At 59.1% G+C, this 23,620-nt stretch overlaps 3 protein-coding genes across 8 annotated transcripts; 2 read left to right on the plus strand and 1 right to left on the minus strand.

Annotated features, from left to right (window-relative positions):
• Positions 1-708: 708 nt before the first annotated feature.
• On the minus strand, positions 709-16,553 carry LOC122208487. Of its 6 annotated transcripts, none has more exons than XR_006197251.1 (5): positions 16,463-16,553; positions 5,291-5,579; positions 4,325-4,917; positions 1,349-1,542; positions 709-831 (listed from the first exon to the last, which is right to left on the minus strand). XR_006197251.1 is itself a non-coding variant. In XM_042919603.1 (5 exons), exons 1-5 carry the CDS (start codon positions 6,304-6,306, stop codon positions 729-731), a joined length of 804 nt encoding a protein of 267 aa, XP_042775537.1. In that variant the 5' UTR covers positions 6,307-6,402; the 3' UTR covers positions 709-728. The 6 variants fall into 6 exon arrangements, 2 of the variants coding, with proteins under 2 accessions (XP_042775537.1, XP_042775539.1); XM_042919603.1 differs by lacking the exon at positions 16,463-16,553 and adding an exon at positions 6,296-6,402 and having other exon boundaries at positions 4,325-4,531; XM_042919605.1 differs by lacking the exons at positions 709-831; positions 16,463-16,553 and adding exons at positions 851-929; positions 6,296-6,402 and having other exon boundaries at positions 4,325-4,531.
• On the plus strand, positions 4,339-14,596 carry PRX (periaxin). The gene is made up of 6 exons (XM_042919606.1): positions 4,339-4,382; positions 4,466-4,564; positions 4,688-4,813; positions 6,823-6,979; positions 9,862-10,058; positions 10,698-14,596. The coding sequence occupies exons 3-6, from the start codon at positions 4,787-4,789 to the stop codon at positions 14,397-14,399; spliced, it is 4,083 nt and encodes a 1,360-aa protein (XP_042775540.1). The 5' UTR covers positions 4,339-4,382; positions 4,466-4,564; positions 4,688-4,786; the 3' UTR covers positions 14,400-14,596.
• Positions 16,554-16,680: 127 nt separating the features above from the next.
• Positions 16,681-23,243, plus strand: HIPK4 (homeodomain interacting protein kinase 4). Its single transcript, XM_042918726.1, has 4 exons — positions 16,681-17,390; positions 20,079-20,435; positions 21,168-22,016; positions 22,759-23,243. The coding sequence occupies exons 1-4, from the start codon at positions 16,926-16,928 to the stop codon at positions 22,936-22,938; spliced, it is 1,851 nt and encodes a 616-aa protein (XP_042774660.1). The 5' UTR covers positions 16,681-16,925; the 3' UTR covers positions 22,939-23,243.
• Positions 23,244-23,620: the final 377 nt, after the last annotated feature.

Raw genomic sequence — 23,620 nt, forward strand, 5'->3', positions numbered from 1 at the left:
CAGGCCTGGGCTCAGAGAGCCCGGAGCATCGGAGCCAGCGGCCGGGTGGGCGCAAGGGGCATGTGGGGGTACTTGTGCTCTCTGTGCCGCCCCCCGGGGTCTGGTGAGTCAGGGCAGGCTGGGGCCGGGGGCTGAGGGATCAGGGTGAGGCCTGGGGGCCTTGGTTTGGGAGTTGGGCAGGTCGGGGTTCAAATCCTGGGGCTACCAATAACTTGCTATGGCTGACTTTGGGTTTCACTTACCCTCTCTGAGCCTCCTTGTCTGTTTTATGAAGGGGACAGAAGAGAGTTGCAGGGTCTCTGGGCCTAATGTGTTCCCCGTGTACCCTGGATTCTGGGAGCAGAGCTCTGGGTGCCCAGCACATTCTTTAGCACATGATGGGTGTCCCCCCAGCACAGAAACTCCATTAAACAGAGAAGTGGGGCTCCCCTGTGCCCAGGCCAAAAGCCCCTCCCCCAACAAGTCTAGCCGGCCCCCTAATTTGTGTGACTAATAATGCAAAATTCTTATAAGGAGCACTCACTCTGTGCCAGGCACTTTTTCAAGTTTTTAGCCTCTTTTAACGCATCTCATCTTCACAACAACCCCATGAGGTGGGCGCTTTTTATCACCCCTGTTTTAGAGACAAGGAAAAGGGGGCCCAGAAAGATGCCGTGGCACAGCCAGGAGGTGACTAGACTGGGATCTGAACCCAAACTGACCGGGAGAAGGAGTAGAAGGAGTTTATTTTAGGGGCCCCTGGAACCAGTGGGGCCATGCCCGGGTCTGGAACCAGGAAATAATGCCTGTCGGGTGATCAGCCTCCCAGTGGCGGGAGCAACGTCCAAGTCCCTGGAACAAGGCTCCTGGTGAAGGTCTCAGCCCAGTCCGGGGCGCGCAGCCTGTCTGAGCCGTCTTATGGCTCCCCACCCCCTTGCCTGTGGATGTAGCTGGGGGGGTGGGCAGGGATGTTTGTTTCCCCACCACCCACTCCCTGGTGATGTCATGCCTCAGGAGCCAATGGCTGGGGTCTCTCCCTCCTCCCCCTCCCCATTCCTTTTCCCCCCCAGCCTGGGGCTGAGGCTGAGCAGACGGACTGGGAGCTCTCGAGGTGTCTGGAGGCTTAGGGGTAAGAGATCAGCCTGTCTAACCCGATCCTTGGCCAGGCTGAGAAGCCAAGGGAATGAGACCCAGGGTCCTGGGAGGTGCTGGCAGGTGCTGGCAGATACTGGGAGGGTACCTGGGCTCAGGAGGCAGTGTGGTGTAGGAGTTAAAGGCACAGACTTTGGAGCCAGACCCTGGGTTCGAATCTCAATGTTCCCCTCTTTCTGGCTATGCAGTCTTGGGCAAGATGCTGCACCCTTTGTACCTCTGCTTTTCCATCTGTGAAATGGGCTGATGGAGAGTAGATGAATTGCTGCTTACAAAGAGCTGGGCAGGATGCCTGGGGTGGAGCAGGCTTTTTGGTGCTCGGAATAGGGCGCTGGGGAGGCGGCACTGATCCCGTTGGTAGGAGGCAGGTGCCTGAGCTGGGTTTTGTCCCTCACCCAGAGTTCCTGTTGGCTAAGAGAGAAAGTGGGGCCACTGGTTAGCAAAACCTGGATACGAGACACTTGAGATGGACAGCGTACCCTCCAACTGCTGTCAGAGACTAGTGTATATTACCTGAGCACTTACTCTATACCAGGAATATCCTAAGCACCTGCTGTTATTTTGTGACTCCTCAAAGCCACTCTTAGTGGCTCCATCTCACAGATGAGGAAACTGAGGCCCTGGGACGTGAAATACTTTGCCCAAGTATTCAAACCTGAGAAATGTTAGAGCGGGGACTAACTGAGGGAGCTGGGAGGCCCCTGCCAGCACGCCTCCCCCTCTGCCTCACAGATGGTCTAGGGGCCAGGATGAGTCCGGTCAATTCCTCACTCCCACTGCTGAGGGCACCAGATCACTGGCAGTTAGGGAAGCTGAGGCTCTGGGTAGGCAGAGCTCCTAAATGGGGTTGGCACCAGCCATGGGGAGAAGAGGGTACAGAGGGGCAAATCTAGGGGTTTCCTCAGCAGGCCCAGCTCAGCTGAAGGGCCCAGGGCCCAAATGACAGGCACTCACCCCAGCCGCTCTGAAGGGCATTGGCGGCATCGTAAATGGGAATCTAAGTGGCACCTTCCTCCGGGAGGTATTGTGAGGATTTAATGAGCCACGGTAGGGAAGGATCTTTGCACATAGTAAGTGCTCAAGAAATGGGGACTCCGAGAATTCTGGAAGCTCAGGAATGTGCCAGGGGAGTGCCAAAGGAACCACTCAAGAATGGCTCTTGGCACCTGGGAGGCCCTGCCTGGACTTGATTCACCGGGGGAACCCCATTAGATCTTCCCCTAACACAGTCAGGGACCCCCAGGAACCTCCCCCTCCCCTCCCCTGCCTAATGGGATGGGTAGGGCTGGGAACAGAGAGTGCCCAGGGTGGACGGGTTTCCTTCCGAAGCCACCCCCACCCCATGCCAGGACCTGGGTATGTGGCTCAGGAAGGGCACAGTTAGGCTAAATATAACCTGGGTTGGGCGGCTGTCCCAGGCAGGGATGAGGAAGGAGGGCACTCTCTCTTGCTCCCGCCCCCGCTAAGCTTCCTGTGCCAGCCTCTGGGTGTGACCCTCGCTGCCCTGGCCTGAAACCGGGAGCTTGCGGTCCAGGAGAGCCTCCCCTCCATCTCTACCACCTCCTACACGTACCAGGCTCTCCCACCTCCAGCTCAGGATGCTATGTTGTGTCAGGGACTCAGTTTTGCAGACCCGAGTTGTCTGTTACCGTCATATCCTGTCACTGTGATATCTTAACCCTAATTTTCTCGTAAGTAAAATGGGGGTACTGAGGCCACATCTGTAAAGTGCCTGCCCAGCCCAGAGTTGGCACCAAAGAGGTCCTTCTAAAAATGCCCGTTTCGGGGCACCCTCAATCCCCATGCCCTCCCCAGTTGTTTTGCTGCTTGGGCTCCTCCAGTGCTCAGAGCCATCAATACGAGTTCAGTTACAGAGTTGGGGGTCAAGGGCAGGGTCTTGGCTGTGTGACCCCAGACAGGTCACTTCCCCACGCTGAGCCTCAGTTTCCAACTCTAAAACAGCCACCGCATTCAGGGTGATTTTGAGACTTATGGGTGCCAGCCCTGGGTCCAGTTCAGAGGAAATGCCACAGATGTGGGAGCTGAGGGCTCAGAGGGGAGCCTGGGGAAGGCCATGGAGACCAGGACTCCTAGGAGCACCAGAGAGGAGCCCTCTGCTACTGTGGGGTGCCTGCCAGTGGAGTGGGTACAGCTGGAGCATTGAGGGGTCCCTGTGTCCTCTATCTTGGCCAGTGGTGGGCTATGAAGAGCCATTGTGCGGCTGGGGGTGGGTGGGCAGGGGCGGAATGTGACTGGGCCCAGCAGATGGGCCATTGTTTGAGGGAATGTGCCGCGTGAGGCCTGACCTTTCCCTGTAGAGTGGGGGTTGGCGGGTTGGCATGCCAGGTGGGGGCTGGGAGGACAAGGCCAGCGTTGGCATGAGGAGGGGTAGAGAGACAGTATCCACTCCCCAGAAAGGTCTGTTGGGGAGTCTGCATGGGAATCCCAGTTCTGCCTCCTTCTCACTGTGCTGTGTGACCTTATGCAAGGTCCTTGGCCTCTCTGAGAGGCTAGGGTTTTCTGCAGTGAGGAGCACAGGGCTGATGAAGAGTAACCACTCCAACACCCATTAGTTATTATCATCCGTATAAGAGTCTGGAACTCTCAGATAAGTTCAAGTCCTGGCTTAGCCATTTGTGACCATCCGTGCATGGCTTCCCTTCTCCCAGCCTCAGGTGTCTTTTCCGTTAATGGGCTCAACGATTGTCTTGACCTCACAAGAGTGTTCTGAGGTTTATGTGCCATGACCCCTGTGGGACATCTGACGCAAGATCGGGACCACGGGAAGTTCTTAGTAACAATGATAGTGAGTGCTTCTGAAGCCCCTCCATGTACCTGGAATTTTATATTTGCTAGCGTATTTGACAAAGTAGGTGCTCTCCTTCTCCCCCATTTTCTACACGAGGAAGCTGAGGCACAGAGAGATGAAGTGATTTGCCCACAGGGAGTACGTGGGAGTGGTTAGGATGGGTTTATACTGAATGTGGCTCCCTCGCTCAGCCCCGGTGTTTGGTGGAGTGGCTCTGCTGTCGGACAGTCCTAGGAGTCAGCTCTGGCTTTACTGTTTGCTGTAAAAAGGTCTTCTAAGCCTCAGTCTCCCTGCCTGCGCTATGGGGATAGAATATTGACAGCACGCAGGAAGGGGCAGACACGTAGGAAGCAATTGGTGGGGTCAGCTGATGGTAATGCTCACCTTCTTCTTCTTAGAGCCCCGGACCCAGGAGGCCCAAGGAGCTGGAGGTGATCCTGAGGTGAGCATTGGCCGGTGCCACATGCCCCTCCCTGTCCCTCCCTGGCCTGCTTGGAGCCTCATGCCCTGGTCTCTTCCTGGCAGGCAGCAAGACCCCAGAGGAAGGGCGCGAGCCCCGCAGACGACTGCGCAGTACCCCAGGCTGGGCTCCTGTTAGGAGGGGGTGCCTGTGCTCAGGCAGCGGTGAGAGGGCAGGGGTGGGGGGCCCTGCTCCCCTTCTGATACCAATCTTGACCTCTCCCTCCATGCCCAGCCTCCTTCTCTCATCCCTTCCCGGCCTCAAGCCTCCACCCCTGCCCCCCACAGGCTCAGAGGCAGCTGCTCCATGCAGAACTGAAGCTGGTCCTGCAGCAGAAGGGAGAGAGGAAGCAGGAGCCTGGGGCCCAGGTGACTCCCAGCAGCGCCATGGAGGCCAGGAGCCGGAGTGCTGAGGTGAGTTCCAAGGGGGACTTATGGGGCCTGGTGGCGGGGCTGCACAGGCTAAGGCAGCTGGAAGACGGACACTTCCTGATTTCTCTGTGCCTCAGTCTCCCCATCTGTGAAATAGAAATAGCAACGTGCCTATTTTATAGGTCGCTGTGAGGGGAAAAAATTAACATATGTAAAGCACTTAGCACTGTGCCTGGGAGAGACTGAGAGTCAGAGGAGCTCATTCATCTGGAGATCATGGAGTTACAGTAATAACGGGCTAAAGACAAGTAGGCAGGATAGTAGAGGGGTTGTTAAATGCATGAGCTTTGAGCCCATGGGCTTAAGTCCCAACCTTACCAGTTTAGCTCTAAACAGGTGACCTGACCATTCAAGCCCTGCTTCCCCATTGGTGAAATGGGACAATGGTCCTCACCTCTAAGGGTGTTGAGGACTCACTCTTGAGCCATGTGCACAGGGCCTGGCATCCAGGAAGCCTACCTGAATGTTAGCTGTGGTCACTGTTAAGGAGATAGAGGACTGGTACCAACTGCTTCCAGGGGATGCTAGGCACAGAGCGGGTCCGCTTTTACAGGAGCCAAGCTGAAGCTGAGGGGTGGCCGGCAGGGAGTTAAGGGCAGGGCCACTGCCTCCAGGCCAGCCTATGGGCTCTGAGGTCACAGACCTGGGGTTCAGGCCCAGCAGCTTAACTTGCCGTGCGGCATTAGGCGAATCACTTTGCTTCTCTTTACTTGGTGTCCTCCTTTGAGTCTGTCCAAGCTGTGGGAGGCTGAAATGAGATGCTGGGCATAGAATGCTTAGCCCAGGCCCTCAGGGTGGTGGTGATGGGCATGCCATTCCCTGCTGCCGTTACAACATGTTCCTCCCAGCTGTCTAGTCCCGGGACCACTGCTGGGCCCAGACTTGCTTTCCCCTCTCCAAGCCCTATGCTCAACCCCAGACTATACCAGCCTTGATGCCCTGCCCATTAGAGGATCCTCTCAGATCCCTGTGGCTTCAGGCCTCAGCTCACAGAGACTCCTTCCGGTACACCCGGAAGGGAGTAGGGAAATGGGCCCAGAGAGGGCAAAGTTCTCGCTTAGAGACACACAGCAGATTGAGTTCTAAGATGGTTGTGGAACTGAGGTGAGAGTCACTGCCTTTTCTAAGCCGGGAAGTGAATCCCGGAGTGCGTCGCTGGGCCGGGGCCAGGGCAGCACCATTTACAGTGAATACCAGGAATGCCACGTCTGCTAGTCCACCACTCATTACCCACGCACCCCCCCCCCCCCCCCATCACTTGATTCCCTCTCCCAAAGGCGTTATGCAGGTCTTGGGGTCACAGAGTCCACAAAAGGGAACACTCTCACATACATTCAAGCCTCCAAGAGCCCAGTCCCATCCTCACCCCTCCGTCCTGAACCACTTAAGACGTCCAGCCCTTTCCCCAGAATCCCCTTCTCACACCACCCCTTGTTCTGCTCTTATTAAACCCCCTTCCCATACCTCAATCCCATCCTTAGACTATGGGTCGCCGCCTTACTTCCAAGTATGGCTCTCTAGCCACACCCCTCTCAGATTTTTGGCCCCTCCTCTGTGACTGTCCGCGCATGCAGTCTGACTAGGCGCCAAACCCCTAGACCCGCCCCGAATTGGCCCCGCCCCCCGAGGGCACAGCCCCGCCCTATCAGGCTCCCCTCTTTACATCTCAGGTTCCCTCGGGCCTACCTACGCCGCCCCTCCTCCATAACCCCGCCCCTAACCCCGCCCCTTTAGACGGCGGCCACAGGGCTCCTCCCGGCCAAAAAGTGGACGGAACCGTTGAGCCTTGCAGCGGTTCCGAGAGATCAGGCGGCCCTCGCGCTTCCTTAAAGGGAAGATGCCGGAGTGGGTGGGGCCGCATGGCCGGCCTGAGTCGCGCCTAGGGGCTTGTAACTCGAGGACGCGTCTAAGAGCCGTTTTTAAGCGCGATGCAGGGCTCTGGGTGAGGTCCGGTCATAGCGCCCCATGCGATGCCTCGCCGTCCTCCGCAGGAGCTGAGGCGGGCGGAGTTGGTGGAGATCATCGTGGAGACGGAGGCGCAGACCGGGGTCAGCGGCATCAACGTAGCAGGTGGCGGCAAGGAGGGAATCTTTGTCCGCGAGCTTCGGGAGGATTCGCCCGCGGCCAGGAGCCTCAGCCTGCAGGAAGGTGGGCGGGGCGGATGCATGGGGCGGGACATCTCTGAGGGGGCGGGGTTAGGAGTGGGCCCTTGGTCCGGGGCGTGGCTGGCGGCCAGGAGGCGGGGAGAAGGGCTTGGGGCGGGGCTTTGTGTGTAGGCCTTGCAGTGGCTCGGAGCGGGCTCTGGAGGTTCATAGTGTCGGTTTGACTCCCAGATCTGCAGTTTAGTAGCTTGTGAATTTCTGTGCCTTGGTTTTTTTCATCTCGAAAGTGGGAATGATTTTAGTACTCACCTCACAGGGCTATGACTCGGATTAAATGAGTCAGTATTTGAAAACAGCGCTAAGTGGCACATAGCACAATGTAAGCATTAGTTATTATTTTTGTTGTTGGGACTGGAGAAAAGAGGTGGAGTTAACAACTTGGAGGGGTGTGGAGGGGAGCTTAGTAAGTAAGGGATGTTTTAGGTGACATGGATGAGGCTGATGTGGTATATTCATGCAACAACTATTTACTAAGTGCTTGCTATTTCCAGATATTATTCTAGGGGCTTGGGCTACTGCAGTGAACAAAACTCTCTGCACTTAAGGAGATTACCTTCTAGTAGGGAGAGACATATTTGAGCAAAGTTTGTAAAATACATAGTAAGTTAGAAGGCAATATGTGCTATGGGTGCCAGGAGGACAGTTATTATTTTTTTTCTTTTCTCTTTTAGAGAGAGAGAGAGCACGTGAGAGAGCCAGCAGGGGAGAGGGGCAGAGGGAGGGAGAGAGAGCGAGAGAGAGAGAGAGAAAGAGAGAGAAAGAATCTTAAGCAGGCTCTGCACTCAGCACGGACCCTGACGCGGGGCTTGATCCCAAGACCCTGGGATCATGACCTGAACCCAAATTAAGAGTTGGATGCTCAACTGACCCAGGTGCCACCCAGGTGCTGCAGGACAGTTGTCTTTTTAAATAGGGTGAGCCAGGGAGGGAGAAAAGGCCTGGTGGAGGACGGGGAGTGAGCTCTGTGGCCATCTGGAGGAGCATTCCATGCAGAGAGAATGGCCAGTGCAAACATCCCAAGGTTGGGGTGTGCCTAACTTGATGGAGGAAAAGCAAGGAAGCCAGTGTGGATGTAATAGAGTTAGAGAAGAGGAGAGTAAGAAAGGAGGCCAGAGAAGTAAGGAAAGGGCAGTTTTTAGAGGGCTACATAGACCATGGTGGGGATTTTGGCTTTTAATCTGGGAGGGTTGTGAGTGGAGGAGGAACATGAGTTGGCTGTGTTGAATAGCATGCTGTGGTAGCAGTAGGCTGAAGGCAGCAGGGTGGGGAGCAGGGAGCCCAACAAAGAAGCTATTCCGGGGCACCTGCTGGCTCAGTTGGTAGAACATGCGACTCTTGATCTCAGGGTCATGAGTTTGAGCCCCACATTGGGTGCAGAGGTTTACTAAAATAAAATAAAATAAAATAAAATAAAATAAAATAAAATAAAGAGGCTACTCTGATTATCCAGGTAAAAGATGGTGATGCTCAGGACCAAAACAGTGATAATGGAGTTGAAGAGAAAGGTTTGCATTATGGATGTATTTTGAAGGAGAGGAGCCTTCAGGGCTGGATATGGGGTATGATGAAAAGAGAGGGGTCAAAGATGTGTCCAGGGATTCTTGACCTGAGGATGGAGTTGGCAGTTCCACAGATGGGGAACACTGGGGCTGGAGCTTGCTTGGGGTAAGACCACATTTGCAGTTTGGATCCGTAAAGTGAGGGGTATCTATTGGATACCAAGGTGAAGATGCGGAGGGGTAAATGGGTATATGAGTCCTGGATGGAGGGGAGAGTGCTGGGCTGGAGACATACACTTGGGAATTGTCAGCCCATTTCTGTTCTTTAAACTCCTGAATCTGGATGAGCTTCCTAAAGAGGTACGTGTAGCATGTAGATAGAGATGAGAAGAGGTCCCAAGCCTGAGCTCTGGGACAGTGTGTCTTTAAGAGATTCGGGAGATGGGAAGGTGCCATCCCAGGAGTCTGAGAAGGAACTTCCAGGGAGGTTCTAGAGGGTGTATGGCACAGGGGGGCCTGTCTCGTAGAGGGTATGTGGCACCCTGGAGGCCAAGCCAAACAAGTGGATGAAAGGGAGAGGGTCAAGTTGGGTCGAAGGTTGTGAGGTCCACTCAGATGAAGTCTGGGACTTGCCCATTGGACTTAGCTACACAGAGATATGGGACCTTGAGAGGAGCAGCTCAAGGTTCTGGAAGGGGGTTTCAGAAGTGTGACTGGAGATGTGGAAACAATGCAGCTGGATAACTCAATGCATTTGCCATTAAGGCGAACAGATATGTGGAGCAGGAGCTCCAGGAGTGAGGTCAAGACAACTTTTCTTATGGGAAAAGTAATGGTATGCTGATGAGAATAACATACAAGAGAGGGACAAAATGATGATGTGGGGAGAGAGGGGAGAATTGCTCGAGGATGTCCCTGAAAATGTGGTGGAAAGATTGACCTGGGGGAGAAGTGAGGACAGGTGGAGTAAATTACCACAAGGGCAGGTGGGGGGGGGGTGAGTAAGGGGGTGGGAGTTTCTAGAAGTTATTTTCTGATTCTGTTCTCTCAGTAAAGGGAACAAAGTCTAGTGTCTAAAAGGTGAGAATGGGAGAGGGAAGTGGAAAGCAATGGGCGTGGTTTGAATGGGTGTGGATTTGCTGGGGGAGGCGGAGCTAAGGCCATGGGGCGGGGCTTCACGCTTGAGTGTCTGCACCTTAAACTGGGAGGAACTTAGCTTCTCAATTCTGGGCTGGGGGTGGGCAGGATAGGCGGGGCCAAGGTTTGGGGCTGGGCCTCGCTAGCTCCAGGGAAGTGGGTGGGACCAGGCCTGGATGGAGCCAAGCGGATGCCCAGCCCACGCCCTGCCCATCTCCCGCCTCACCTGCAGGGGACCAGCTGCTCAGCGCCAGAGTGTTCTTCGAGAACTTCAAGTACGAGGACGCACTACGCCTGCTGCAATGTGCCGAGCCTTACAAGGTCTCCTTCTGCCTGAAGCGCACTGTGCCCACCGGGGACCTGGCGCTGCGGCCTGGGACCGTGGCTGGCTACGAGATCAAGGGCCCCCGGGCCAAGGTGGCCAAGCTGGTACGCGTGCTTAGCCCGGTCCCGGCTCTGGACTGCCCCAGCGATCCAGTCTCTGCGCCGTGAGCCCCACTCTTCCACACCCTGGGCCAGCCTTGCCCTCTGTCTTGTCACTAACCCAACTCTAATCCCACCTTCTGCCTCCTGTTCCCCACTCCTAAACTCCTCCCTGGGGAGGGAGACCCGCCCATCTCAGACCTTCACCCACTTTGGAGAGGAGGCAGCTCTAGGCATGCTGGGGGTCCTGAACCGAAGGGACTCCAAACCAGGGAGGCCAGGTTCAAACCTGAGTGCTGCTCTCTTACTGCTGAGTGACCGTGGACAAGTTTCTTTCCCTTTCTGGGCCTCAGTTTCCCCATTTCTAGAATGAAGGTATTGGGGAGAATCCTGGATGAGGACCTAGAAGTCTTGGGTCCCAATTCCCACACTCCTGTGGACTCATTGTCAGATGCTAAATGAAAGTCTTTGCCTTAGGGGGCTAGTAATGGTGAAATGACAGGAAGGAAGTGGGGATGGTGATTTGGGGACGAGATGCTTCGTCCGACACATCCCCAGCCTGGTGTAATACCAGATGGGGATCCCCCCGTCTACCCCGAGCCTCCCACTGTCCCACCGCCTCCCGCATCTCTCCTCTCTCCCCAGAACATCCAGAGTCTGTCCCCTGTGAAGAAGAAGAAGATGGTGGTACCCGGGGCCCTGGGGGCCCCTGCAGACCTGGCCCCTGTTGACGTCGAATTCTCCTTTCCCAAGTTCTCCCGTCTACGTCGGGGCCTCAAAGCTGAGGCTGTCAAGGGTCCTGTCCCAGCCGCCCCCACCCGCCGGCGCCTCCAGCTGCCTCGGCTGCGCGTCCGGGAAGTGGCGGAAGAGGCCCAGGCAGCCCGGCTGGCCGCCGCCGCTCCTCCCCCAAGGAAAGCCAAAGTGGAGGCTGAGATGGCAGCAGGAGCCCGTTTCACAGCCCCCCAGGTGGAGCTGGTTGGGCCCCGGCTGCCAGGCACCGAGGTGGGTGTCCCCCAGGTCTCAGCCCCCAAGGGGCTGGCAGAGGTGGCCCTCCACCTGCCAAGCCTTGGACTAGGCGCCCCAGCCCCACCTGCTGTGGAGCCCGCGGCCCTAGGGATCCAGGTCCCCCAGGTGGAGCTGCCCGCCTTGCCCTCGCTCCCCGCTCTGCCCACGCTGCCCTGCCTGGAGACCCGGGAAGGGGCTGTGGTGGTGACAGTGCCCACCCTGGACGTGGCAGCGCCCGCCGTAGGGGTGGACCTGGCCTTGCCGGGTGCGGAGGTGGAGGCCCGAGGAGAGGCACCTGAGGTGGCCCTGAAGATGCCCCGCCTCAGTTTCCCCCGCTTTGGGGCTCGAGCAAAGGAAGTTGCTGAGGCCAAGGTGGCCAAGGCCAGCCCCGAGGCCAGGGTGAAGGGGCCCAGACTTCGAATGCCCACCTTTGGGCTTTCTCTCCTGGAGCCCCGGCCCGCTGCCGCTGAAGCTGCTGTCGAGAGCAAGCTGAAGCTGCCCACCATCAAGATGCCCTCCTTTGGCATTGGGGTCTCGGCCCCTGAGGTCAAGATGCCCAAGGGGCCGGAGGTGAAGCTGCCCAAGGCTCCTGACGTCAAGCTCCCGAAGGTGCCCGAGGCGGCCCTTCCAGCCGTGCAGCTCCCCGAGGTGGAGCTCCCCAAAGTGTCAGAGATAAAGCTCCCGAAGGTGCCAGAGATGGCCGTGCCCGAGGTGCGGCTTCCAGAGGTGCAGCTGCCGAAAGTCCCCGAGATGAAGCTCCCCGAGATGAAGCTCCCGAAGGTGTCCGAGATGGCCGTGCCGGAGGTGCGACTCCCGGAGGTGCAGCTCCCGAAAGTCCCCGAGATGAAGCTCCCGAAGGTGCCCGAGATGAAGCTCCCGAAGGTGCCCGAGATGGCGGTGCCCGAGGTGCAGCTCCCAGAAGTACAGCTCCCGAAAGTCCCGGAGATGAAGCTCCCGGAGGTGAAGCTCCCGAAGATGCCCGAGATGGCCGTGCCCGAGGTGCGACTCCCAGAGGTGCAGCTGCCCAAGGTCTCAGAGATGAAACTCCCGAAGGTGCCCGAGATGGCCGTGCCCGAGGTGCGACTACCGGAGGTGCAGCTGCCCAAGGTCTCAGAGATGAAAGTCCCTGACGTGAAACTCCCCGAGATAAAACTCCCCAAGGTGCCGGAGATGGCCGTGCCTGATGTCCACCTGCCAGAGGTGCAGCTGCCAAAGGTGTCCGAGATGCGGCTGCCGGAAGTGCAGGTGCCGAAGGTCCCAGATGTGCATCTTCCAAAGGCACCCGAGGTGAAGCTGCCCAAGGCTCCGGAAGTGCGGCTGAAAGCCGAGCAGGCAGAGGCAGTGGAATTTGGCTTCAAAATGCCCAAGATGACCATGCCCAAGCTGGGGAGGGCAGAGTCCCCACCACGAGGCAAGCCAGGCGAGGCCAGGGCTGAGGCCCCAGGGAAGCTGATAACGCTCCCCTGTCTGCAGCCAGAGGTGGGCGCCGAGGCTCAGGTGGTTGTCCCCTCTCTCTCACTGCCCTCGGTGGAGCTAGACCTGCCGAGGGCCCTCAGCCTGGAGGGGCAGGTCCCAGCAGCCGAAGCGGGCAAGGTGGAACGGGCAGAGAGCCCCGGGGCAGCGGCAGGGGTCGGGGAAGTGGCCTTCCGGATGCCCTCCGTTGAAATCGTCACTCCTCAGCTGCCCACGGTGGAGGTGGAGGAAGGGCGGCTAGAGGCGATGGAGATGAAAGCCAAGCCCTCCTCCAAGTTCTCTTTGCCCAAGTTTGGACTCTCGGGGCCCAAAGTGGCCAAGGCGGAGGCTGAGGGGGCTGGGCGAGCCACCAAGCTGAAGGTGTCCAAGTTTGCCATCTCACTCCCCAAGGCCCGAGCGGGGACTGAGGCCGAGGCCAAAGAGGCAGGGGAGGCAGGCCTCCTGCCCGCCCTCGATCTGTCCATCCCGCAGCTCAGCCTGGATGCCCATCTGCCCACGGGCAAGGTGGAGGTGGCCGGGGCTGACGTCAAGCTCAAGGGGCCCAGGTTTGCCCTGCCCAAGTTTGGGGTCAAAGGCCGGGACACTGAGGCGGGAGAAGCAGTGTCAGGGGGTGCTGAGTTGGAGGGCAAGGGCTGGGGTTGGGACAGGAAGGTGAGGGCGTCCAAGCTGAAGATGCCCTCCTTTGGGCTGGCTCGAGGGAAGGAAGCCGAGATCCAGGGCGGGCGTGGCAGCCCCGGAGAAAAGCCAGAGTCCCTGGCTGGCCAGCTTAAGATCCCCGAAGTGGAGCTGGTCACCCTGGGGGCCCAGGAGGACGGGGGCGCCGAGGGGGCAGTGGCCGTCAGTGGAGTTCGGCTACCAGGCCTGCAAGTGTCCACGACCAGGCAGGCAGGTGCCGAGGGCCAGGAAGGGGGGCTGAGGATGCCCCTGGGTATCTCCCTGCCCCAGGTGGAGCTGGCCGGCCTCGGGGAGGCCGGCCTGGGTTCCATCCCCGGGCAGCAGGTCAAGGGTGCAGCCCCTTCAGCAGAGGGCACAGCAGGCTACAGGGTCCAGGTGCCTCAGGTGACCTTGTCTCTGCCTGGAGCCCAGGTGGCAGGTGGTGAGCTGTTGGTAGGTGAGGGCGTCTTCAAGATGCCTGCTGTGACGGTGCCCCAGCTTGAGCTGGACGTGGGGCTGAGCCGGGAGGCGCAGGCTGGGGAGGCAGCCACCGGCGAGGGTGGCTTGAGGCTGAAGATGCCCACACTGGGGGCCAGGGCCGAAGCTGGGGAAGAGGGGCCTGGAGACCAGCCCCCAGGGGCCGAGCGCACCTTCCGCCTCTCGCTGCCCGACGTGGAGCTCTCGCCACCTGCTGTGGGCAGCCACGCCGAGTACCAGGTGGCAGAGGGCGAGGGGGATGCCGGACACAAGCTCAAGGTGCGGCTGCCCCGGTTCGGCCTGGTTCGGGCCAAGGAGGGCGTGGAAGAGGGTGAAAAGACCAAGAGCCCAAAACTCAGGCTGCCCCGAGTGGGCTTCAGCCAGAGCGAGGCAGTCACTGGGGAAGGCTCCCCCAGCCCCGAGGAGGAGGATGAGGAGGGTGGCGGGGAAGGGGCCCCCGGGCGCCGAGGCAGAGTCCGAGTCCGCCTGCCCCGCGTGGGCCTGGCCACCCCTTCCAAGGCCTCTCGGGGACAGGAGGGCGACGCAGCCCCCAAGTCCCCTGGCGGGGAGAAGTCACCCAAGTTCCGCTTCCCCCGGGTGTCCCTAAGCCCCAAGACCCGGAGTGGGAGCGGGGACCGGGAGGAGGGTGGATTCCGGGTCCGGCTGCCCAGCGTAGGGTTTTCGGAGACAGGGGCTCCAGGCCCTGCCAGGATGGAGGGGGCTCAGGCTGTCATCTGAAGCCCCGGGGGCTGAGGGAGAGTTCCCTCCCATCTTCCCATCCCTGCCTCGTCCTCGTTTTGTGTGTGACATAACTAGCACTAACCCTCAGAGGGCCGGGAGGTGGGTGACTGACCGGGAGAGGGCCGGGGAGGCCTCATGCCCGGCTCACTGGCTGGACTGCCTGTATCTTGCCAAGCCATGTGAATAAAATAATCCAGAGGTAGGCTTGTGTTCTGTTTCCTCTGTGCGTGTAGGGGGGTGGGTTGGGGAGGGACGGGGGACAGGGGAGGGTGGAGAGGGTGCAGGAAAGGAGGTCCCCAAGGAGGAAGAAAGGGGACTTGAGCCTGCCCTGCGGAGAGTCTGTGTTCGGGAGAGACACAGGCCACCCCTGGTCTGAAGAGAGTCAGGGAAGCCTTGCGGTGGGTGGGTTGGGAAGGGGCCTGCCCTAGCCATTCCGAATTCCCTAGGGCCTCTGAGCAAGACCCCTCTGCTGGGAACTCTGCCAGTTCTGGGGGAAACACTCCCACCAGACCTCCCTGGGGTCGTCCTAAGAGAGCACGACGATTGCTACCCATCTGCCCTCTGCTGGCCACCTTCACATCCACAAGAGCGCTTCCACATCCTGGCGATCCTTTCCTGTCAGGCTGGTTTGACTGCCCCGGCCACCCGGGGCCCCACCCAGGGAGGCCCCTCCCTGTCCCCTCTCCCGGCTCATGGGTTCAGAGCCTCCACCCCAGATACCCGGCTGCCTCTTGGGACTAGGTCCCAGGGTCCTCAGCTCCCATCAGGGCTGGGCCTCGGCTCCCGGGGACCCTTCCCCACTCAGGATCTAAGCTCCCCACCGAGGCTTCCAGACTCTCCCTCATTGGCTGTGCCCTCCAGTTGTCACAGACCCTTGATGTATCCTAGCCCCTTCCCCTTTAAAGCTGGCCTCCCTCAGGTCCCTGCCTGGTCGTGCTTTCTCTTCATTCCCACCAAACATGGCCAGACACGGCAAGAATTTACACTCACGGTGTGCACCCTTTGCCTAGCGCCCCGGCATTTGGGGTTTCCATCCCACCACGGCCGTCCTGTCAGGGTTCTTAGTGACCTCTCTGTGGCCACGCTGAGGGCTTCCTCTGTCCCCCTTTTCCGGACTTCTCAGTGTCCCTTCCTCCTCCCTGAACACCCTCTCCTGTCTCTTCCCCACTCCCTCTCTCTCTCCTCATGCCCTTTGGGCCCTCAGGACTCCTCCCAGGCCCTCATTCACCCCCATACCCTCCCCAGGTCATGTCACCCCTCCCCGTGGTCCACATGGGAATGCAGTGCACCACCCGTGGATGTCTCCCAGGCACTGGGAGCTTGGCTCTAGAACCAGACTGCTGGGGGGTGGGGGGGAGGTGGGGGTGGGCGGTAAGCCTGTATCTGGCACCCAGCTGGGTGACCGTAGGCATTTGTTCAACTTCTTTGTGTCTTGATTTTCTCTTTCATAAAATAGAGCTATTGAAACGTATGTCATTAGGATCGGCTAAGGCTTGTAAAGCACTCAAGACATGTCTATATGTTTCGGTGTCCAAGCTTCTAATCTGACATCAGCATCTTCTCCCTTTAAGTGCTCCTTATCTGAGGGACCGTGTCCCTGTCTGAGGGACCATCCCTGAGCCCTGGGCCTTGTTCTGGATGGTTCCCTCTTCCCCCCCTCCCCCAACCCGTCAGTCCCACAGCTTGGCCTCCTGTCTCATACACCAGCCTCCTCCCCGACACCCCACCCTCTCTCACCTGGGCCCCGCTCCAGGCTCAGGGTCTCCAGTTTCGTCCCCTCCACTCTTATTCACACAGTAGCTTTCTGATACTTCAATCTGATGCTGTCCTGCCTTGCTCACAGCCCTTCTGTGGCTCCCCAGTACCCTGTACCCAGTACCCCAGGACCCTAAATTACTCCAAACTCCTTAGCCTGTCAGTGAAGACCTTTTACCACCTGGCCCTGCTTCAGTCACACCTCTCCTACTGCAGCCACCGGCAGGGGTGGGTGTTTGCTGAACACAGACACACACACACACACACACACACACACACACACACAAATCCCCCCAGCCCTTCACCTCTGTTGAGGAATGTCCCTGCCCTCCGGCCTAGAGGTCCAGGATCAGACTTCCTTCTCAGTCAACCCTTCACCCGTCCAGCCCCTCCAGGGTTCCGCCACTGGGTGGGGGAGGGGGCTCTACCTGCCACCCCACCCCCCATTCCAGCCTGGGGCTCAGGTCTCCGACAACAGAACCAGAGCCACTCAGCAACGCCGGAACCCATTCAGGGGCGCCTGGGGCCCCTCGTCCCAAGCCAGGAGGGCTTCGGGGGAGGGGTGTGGCCCCTGGCAGACTGGCTGTGAGGCCCAGGGGGCTGGGGGGTGCCAGGGAGGTAGGGGCGAACCTCGCAGCGGGAGATACAAGTGCGGTTCTCTTTCCCCCACTGGGGGGGCCTCGGAGCCGGTGGCGGGGCCAAAGGCTTCAAAGGCAAAGCCTGTGGGGTGAGGGCGACAGCAGGGCAGTGCCCGGTGGCAGGGGCACCATGGCCACCATCCAGTCCGAGACCGACTGCTATGACATCATTGAGGTGCTAGGCAAGGGCACCTTCGGGGAGGTGGCCAAGGGCTGGCGGCGAAGCACGGGGGAGATGGTGGCCATCAAGATCCTCAAGAACGATGCCTACCGCAACCGCATCATCAAGAATGAGCTTAAGCTTCTGCGCTGCATGAGAGGCCTGGACCCAGAGGAGGCCCACGTCATCCGCTTCCTCGAGTTCTTCCATGATGCCCTCAAATTCTACCTGGTCTTCGAGCTGCTGGAGCAAAACCTCTTCGAATTCCAGAAGGAGAACAACTTCGCACCCCTCCCTGCCCGCCACATCCGCACGGTCACCCTGCAGGTGCTCAGAGCCCTGGCCCGGCTCAAGGAGCTGGCGATTATCCATGCCGATCTCAAGCCCGAGAACATCATGCTGGTGGACCAGACCCGCTGCCCCTTTAGGGTCAAGGTGAGTGGGGTGGCCCTGGGGTGACGGTGTCCCTCGTTCCGGTCTTCTCCTGGCTTTCCCAGCCCTAGACACCCTCCTGTCACCATGGGCTCCCTTGTCCCGCCTACCCCACCCCCACGCCGCTGAAGTCTCCCCTGCCCTACCCTGCCCTTGATGCCTGTCCCCACCTCCTAGTCCTAAAATCCTCATCTCCCTGTCCCGATTCTGACATCCTCTCTCTCTCAGACCTGAGGCCTCTCGTCCTTGTCCAGTTCCTAGTTCACCTCCTCGAGGCCCAGTGTTGTCTCTGCGGGGCTGACATTCTGGTGGGGGAAACGGAGTCGCCAAGACAAATGAGTCAAATATGGTATATGAGTGAGAAGGAGAAAAGATAAAGTAGGGAGGAGGATGTGGGGTGTTGACTGGTGGTGCTGAGTGAAACTGTCGACAAGGTGGTCAGGGAGGCCTCATTGGGAAGGTGACATTTGAGAACAGTCCCAAAGGAGGGAGGTAGCCATGTAGACATCTGGGGAAAAGCATCTGGGTAGAAGGAAAAACTAGTGCAAAGGCCCTGAGGTAGGAGTGATCTGAGTCTATGTGTTTGAGAAGCACCCCAGAGCCCAGGGTGGCTGAAGCAGGGTGAGAAGAGGAAGGAAAGGGGATCAGGGAGGTGACAGGGCCTGGTCACACAGGGCCTTGCAGGCCACAAACCCCTGGTCCCCTCCATCTCATTCCCGGCCCCTCTGCCTGCCTGTGTCCCCTCCCATCCCAGCCCCAATCCCTCTGCCCTGGCCCCCCTGTCTGTGCCCCCCAATCCCAGCCCTGGCCCCTCGGTCCACTTCTGGGTTTGCTACTGTCTGGGATGGGTCTGAACTAGAAGCTCCGTGAAGGCAGCCACGTCAGATCTGTCGGCATCTGCCAGCACAGCCCTGTGGCGGAGACAATGCTAAATGAATGTCAGAGTCACAGGGAGATATAGAGAGAGACATGAAAAGGCAGATCATTTTGCCCTAAGAGATGGAAGGACAGAGACCCAAAGAAAGAGAGACTCCCACGAACACAGCAGGAAACAGGACAGATCCACAACACCTGGCCAGTGTTGGCACCCCTCCCGTGTTTGTGGAATGGATGGATGGATGGATGGATCCCATGAACACTGAGTGCCCAGGGTCCCTCAAGCTCTGAGATTCGGGCCTCAGCAGTCTGTATTTAGAGTCCGGATTAAGAGCCATTTCATCATACCACCTCCTGCACCTAGAAAGTGAGGGGTAGCTGAATGAAAAGCAGGGAAACTCGGAGAGGGAAACTGAGGCAGGGACCAAGATAGAGTCTTGGACATTCAGAGTGAAAATGGCCCATGGCCCTGAGAGAGACAGACTTTCAGCCACATTCCCAGTGCTGGTTCAGCAGGTGCTTGTCGAGCCCCTGTCATGTTCCGAGGGCCTGCGAGGGATGTGAACAGTGTCTGATGATAAAGACAGAAGAGGGTCGGGGCTTCAGGGAGGTGTCTTCCTAGCAGTGACACAGAGATGGAGACAGAGAGAGACGCTGAGAGATGAGAGGCACGATGAACAGGCAAACAATGAAAAGGCAAAAAAAAAAAAAAAAAAAAAAAAAAAGAACAAGAGAGTTACAAACAAGAGGCAGAGAGAATGGCAGGGACATAAAGCTGATTCATTCATTCATTCATTCATTAACTCACTCTTGACGGAGCCCTAGCTGTGTGCTGGGTACTGTTCTAAGTTTCTAGGGAGGCAGCAGTGAAACAGACAAAATCCCTGCCCTGATGGGACTGACATCCTAGCTGGGTAGAGAGACAATGAACTCAACTGAAAGGTAAAATGTATGGTGTGTGAGGTGGTGTTCAGAGCTCTGGAGAAAAGCAGAGTGCTGGGAAGGAGGATAGGAACGGTGGGGGAGGCTGTTTTTCATAGGATGGGCAGGGGAGTCTCACTGAGAAGGTAACATTTGAGACCTGAGAGGAGGGAACCGTGTGGACATCTGGGGGAGGAGCATTCCAGGCAGAGGGATCAGCCAGTGCAAAGTCTCCGAGCTGGGAATGCACCTGGCTTATTTAAGGGACAGTGAGAGGCTCATGCGAGGGGGAAAGGGGGAGGAGCTGAGAGCAGAGAGGTGATGGGGCAGATTGCTCAAGCTTTGGGGGCCACACTGAGGACACTGGCTTTCATCACAGGATGTGATAAAGCCACAGGGGGGTTCTGAGTAGGGGAAGGATGTGATCTGAGTCAGGTCTTCATAGGATCTCTCAGGGTGCATCTGATGCAGAGATTGGGGCACCGAAGGAGGAGCAGGGAGACCAGAGAAGAGGCCCTTACATTGGCCTCAGTGGGAGACGATGGAGGACAGGACGGGGCAGCGGGGGGGCGATGAGGCTGGGATATAGAGCGGGCAGATTCTGGATCTGTTCAGAAGGCGGAGCCAACAAGATTTGCTGATGGCCAAAGAGAGGGATCCTAACCCTCACAGACATAGGTTCTAGTGGAAAGAAACAGACGGAGAGACCAACATGCAAACCAGAGACACAGACTGGCAAAGACAGGGACATAAATGAGAGATAAAGACTCCCAGACACGGCGATGGCCAGGTGGCAGCTGCAGAAAGACACTGGCGAGAGACACCGGGAAGGCCTCGATCGATCGGCTGTCCCTGTCCCTCGCCCTGCCCACCTGCCTCCCTCCCCCGACACAGGTGATTGACTTCGGCTCAGCCAGCATTTTCAGCGAGGTGCGCTACGTGAAAGAGCCGTACATCCAGTCGCGCTTCTACCGGGCCCCCGAGATTCTGCTGGGGCTGCCCTTCTGTGAGAAGGTGGACGTGTGGTCCCTGGGCTGTGTCATGGCCGAGCTGCACCTGGGCTGGCCCCTCTACCCGGGCAACAACGAGTACGACCAGGTGCGCTACATCTGTGAGACCCAGGGCTTGCCCAAGCCCCACCTGCTGCACGCCGCCCGCAAGGCCCACCACTTCTTCAAGCGCAACCCTCACCCCGATGCCAGCAACCCCTGGCAGCTCAAGTCCTCGGCCGACTACCTGGCTGAGACCAAGGTAGGGGCGCAGGCGGGGCGAGGGCAGCGGTGGCGGCGGGCGGGGGCTGCCGCATCGAGAAAAAAAGCAATCTAGGTTAGACCTCGGAGAGGACCGGAAGTTCGAGGGTCAGCTGCGGGAGTGGTCACAGCATGAGAGACGTGGGTGAGACCGAAGGCGGCACTGCAGGTGGATGGTGGCTCCTCGGAGTTTCGTGGCCGGGGGCAGCACGCTAGTGTGGCAGGGAGGTTCGACCACTGGGAGCCCTGGAGGACCGGGCTCGGGGGTGGAGGACCAGAGGTTTCCAACAGCCCCTCTGCTAGCAGCTGGTAGGGGCCGGACCCATGGATCTGGGGAGGACTACAGGTGTGTGGGGGGAGTGAAACTTGGCTCAGTGAGACTCTGGGTTAGATGACAGGAGGACCACAGAACACAGGTACCTTTCCTGCAGCAGTAGGAGGGCTCTGGGTCAGACCAGGGTGGGGGGGGTCTGGTATTGGGGAGTAGGTGTGGCCCTCCAGCAGCAAGAGAGCTCCGAGTCAGATCACGGGCAGAACCGGAAGCCTAGCTTCAGGCGTGTGGACTTTGTAGCAACATGAGCGCCCTGGACCAGCCTCCAGGGCACACTGGGAGCTGGGGGTGGAGGAGGGTGGGTCATGTGTGGGCCCCGCTTCGGGAGCACCCAAGGCCCAAGGCCTGGATTCAACGTCAGCCTCGTGCCCCGCCCCCCCCCCCCCCACCGGGTCCCACCAGGTGCGCCCCCTGGAGCGCCGCAAGTACATGCTCAAATCGCTGGACCAGATCGAGACGGTGAATGGCGGTGGGGCGGCCGCCCGGCTGACGTTCCCGGACCGCGAGGCGCTGGCGGAGCGTGCTGACCTCAAGAGCATGGTGGAACTGATCAAGCGCATGCTGACGTGGGAGTCGCACGAACGCATCAGCCCCAGCGCAGCCCTGCGCCACCCCTTCGTGTCCATGCAGCAGCTGCGCAGCGCCCACGAGACCACCCGCTACTACCAGCTCTCGCTGCGCGGCCGCCGCCTCTCCCTGCAGGCGGAGGGCAAGACGCCCGCGCCGGTGGTGGCCGCTGCGGAAGACGGGCCTCCCTACTACCGTCTGGCCGAGGAGGAGGAGGCCGTGGGCCTGGGCAGCGTGGTGGGCAGCGGGCCCTTCTTCTGCGAGGAGAAGGCACCGGGCATGCAAAGGGCCATCGACCAGCTGGATGACCTGAGTCTGCAGGAGGTGGGGCGTGGGCTGTGGGGGGAGACCCGAGCCGATGTGGTTCCCGACATGCTGGTCCCGCTGAAGGCAGCCGCCGCTGGCCGCCGGGCGCCCGACTCGGGCCCTGAGCCCATCCTGGCCTTCTACGGCAGCCGCCTGGCAGGCCGCCACAAGGCCCGCAAGCCCCCCGCAGGCTCCAAATCGGACTCTAACTTCAGTAACCTCATCCGGCTGAGCCAGGCTTCGCCTGACGACGATGGGCCATGCCAAGGCAGCGGCTGGGCCGAAGGAGAGCGCCGCGGGGCCTCTGCCGAGCCGCCTGCCATCCCGCAGCGGGATGGGGATGGACCAGACATCGAGGATATGACCATGGATGCTGACGTGAGTGAGCCAGGTGGGCCGGCGGGGTGCAGGTGGCTCTGGGATCAGGGCCTCCCCGAGCTCCAAGATGGGGGTGTCCGTGAACCAGGCCTTGCCCACCACTCCGCCCCCGCCCCCCCTCCCCCGCCGCCCCCCGCACATCTGCATTGCCTGCGGCTGGCTCAGGGTTCAATACATACTAGTCCACTCTCAGGATGTGATAAGGTTCAGCAAACACGAACCCATGTTCAGGATACGATTAGGATTCGATACAGCCTGTGTTCAGGATGTAACATTCAGCACACCCTAGCCCACCCTTACAAGGCGATGAGGCTCAGCACACGCTAATAACTTCAGGTTAAGAGGCTCAGCACACACTAACTCATACTCAGGACGTAAAGTTCGGCACACATTAACCTGCTCTCATGATGTGACAAGGCTCAGCACATACTAATGCACTTTCAGGCTGTGTGAAAACTGAGAACGTAGTAGTAATCCATCTACAGGAAGTGATAAAGGCCCAACACTCGGAACAAGGCCTTAGTAGGTGCTCACCCCCCCTCGGAAAGAAGTTCCTTCAGAATCCCTTAAGGTCTCCACATACGCTATTTCAGGCCCCAAAGTTACAACGTGGGTCCAACAAAATCGCCCTCAGGAAGTGAGAAGGGTTCATTCAGGACTGGAGAGAGTCCGTGAGGGGCAGGCTGGTGGTTCCCAGGGGTGGGGGGCTTCTTGGCTGATGGTCCTTTCTTCTCCCCCACAGAGGCCGGGCCCTGAGCTCTTCGACCCCAGCAGCTGCCCTGGGGAATGGCTGAGTGAGCCAGACTGGACCCTGGAGGGTGTCAGGGGGCCCCTGGCTCAGGGGCTCCCACCCTGCCACGTTCACCCGCATGGTGCACCCCGGACCACCAGCTTCCTGCAGCACGTCGGTGGGCACCATTGATGGTGACCCCACCCCTGCCCATCACCGGGGGCTGCGCTAGCTGGGCTGGGATCCCCTCCTTAGAGCCATTTCCTGAACCCACAGATTATTCTTACAGAAAGATAGTTATCCAGAAATTCCCCATTACCCTCGCCCATGGTGCATGCATGCCAGCACACACACGTCGAACACAGGAGGGCCTTGGGGTCTGGCCCGTGGCCCCCTGGGCCAGAGGGACACAGGAAGGGGGCTGTACCCCGCTGGCCCCGCGCATGCCCTTGGCCCCGCCGCCTCTGCCTATTTCAATAAAGAACTGTTCAGCAGCCCTGCGTGAAGCCTGGCCTGGTGCCAGGGTGGGGTTCAGGCCGGTGGCCAGGGCCCTGCTCTCCGATCTGCGCCCAGTCGGCTACCGGCTCAGGCTGGAGGCTGGGCTGCCGTCGCACTGGGAAGGGACGGGCTGCGCTCGCTCGCTCGCTGACCCACCCCCTAAATATGCTACGTGCTTGGCACGGGAGAATCCACCCTCAGATCATTCCCGGTGTCCAGCAGCTGCCAACCCAAGCTCGCCAAATGCCCAGGTCTCATCTGTTGACCTGCCCTTGCCACGTGCACAGGCTTGGCATGCACTCACCCATGCTTGGGTCACGCTAAGTGTCAATTCACTTGGCAGGCAGAAATTCACGCTCGGTGCACACTCCAGCGT

Source organism: Panthera leo, chromosome E2 (assembly GCF_018350215.1).
Source record: "Panthera leo isolate Ple1 chromosome E2, P.leo_Ple1_pat1.1, whole genome shotgun sequence".
NCBI classification, from domain to species: domain Eukaryota; kingdom Metazoa; phylum Chordata; class Mammalia; order Carnivora; family Felidae; genus Panthera; species Panthera leo.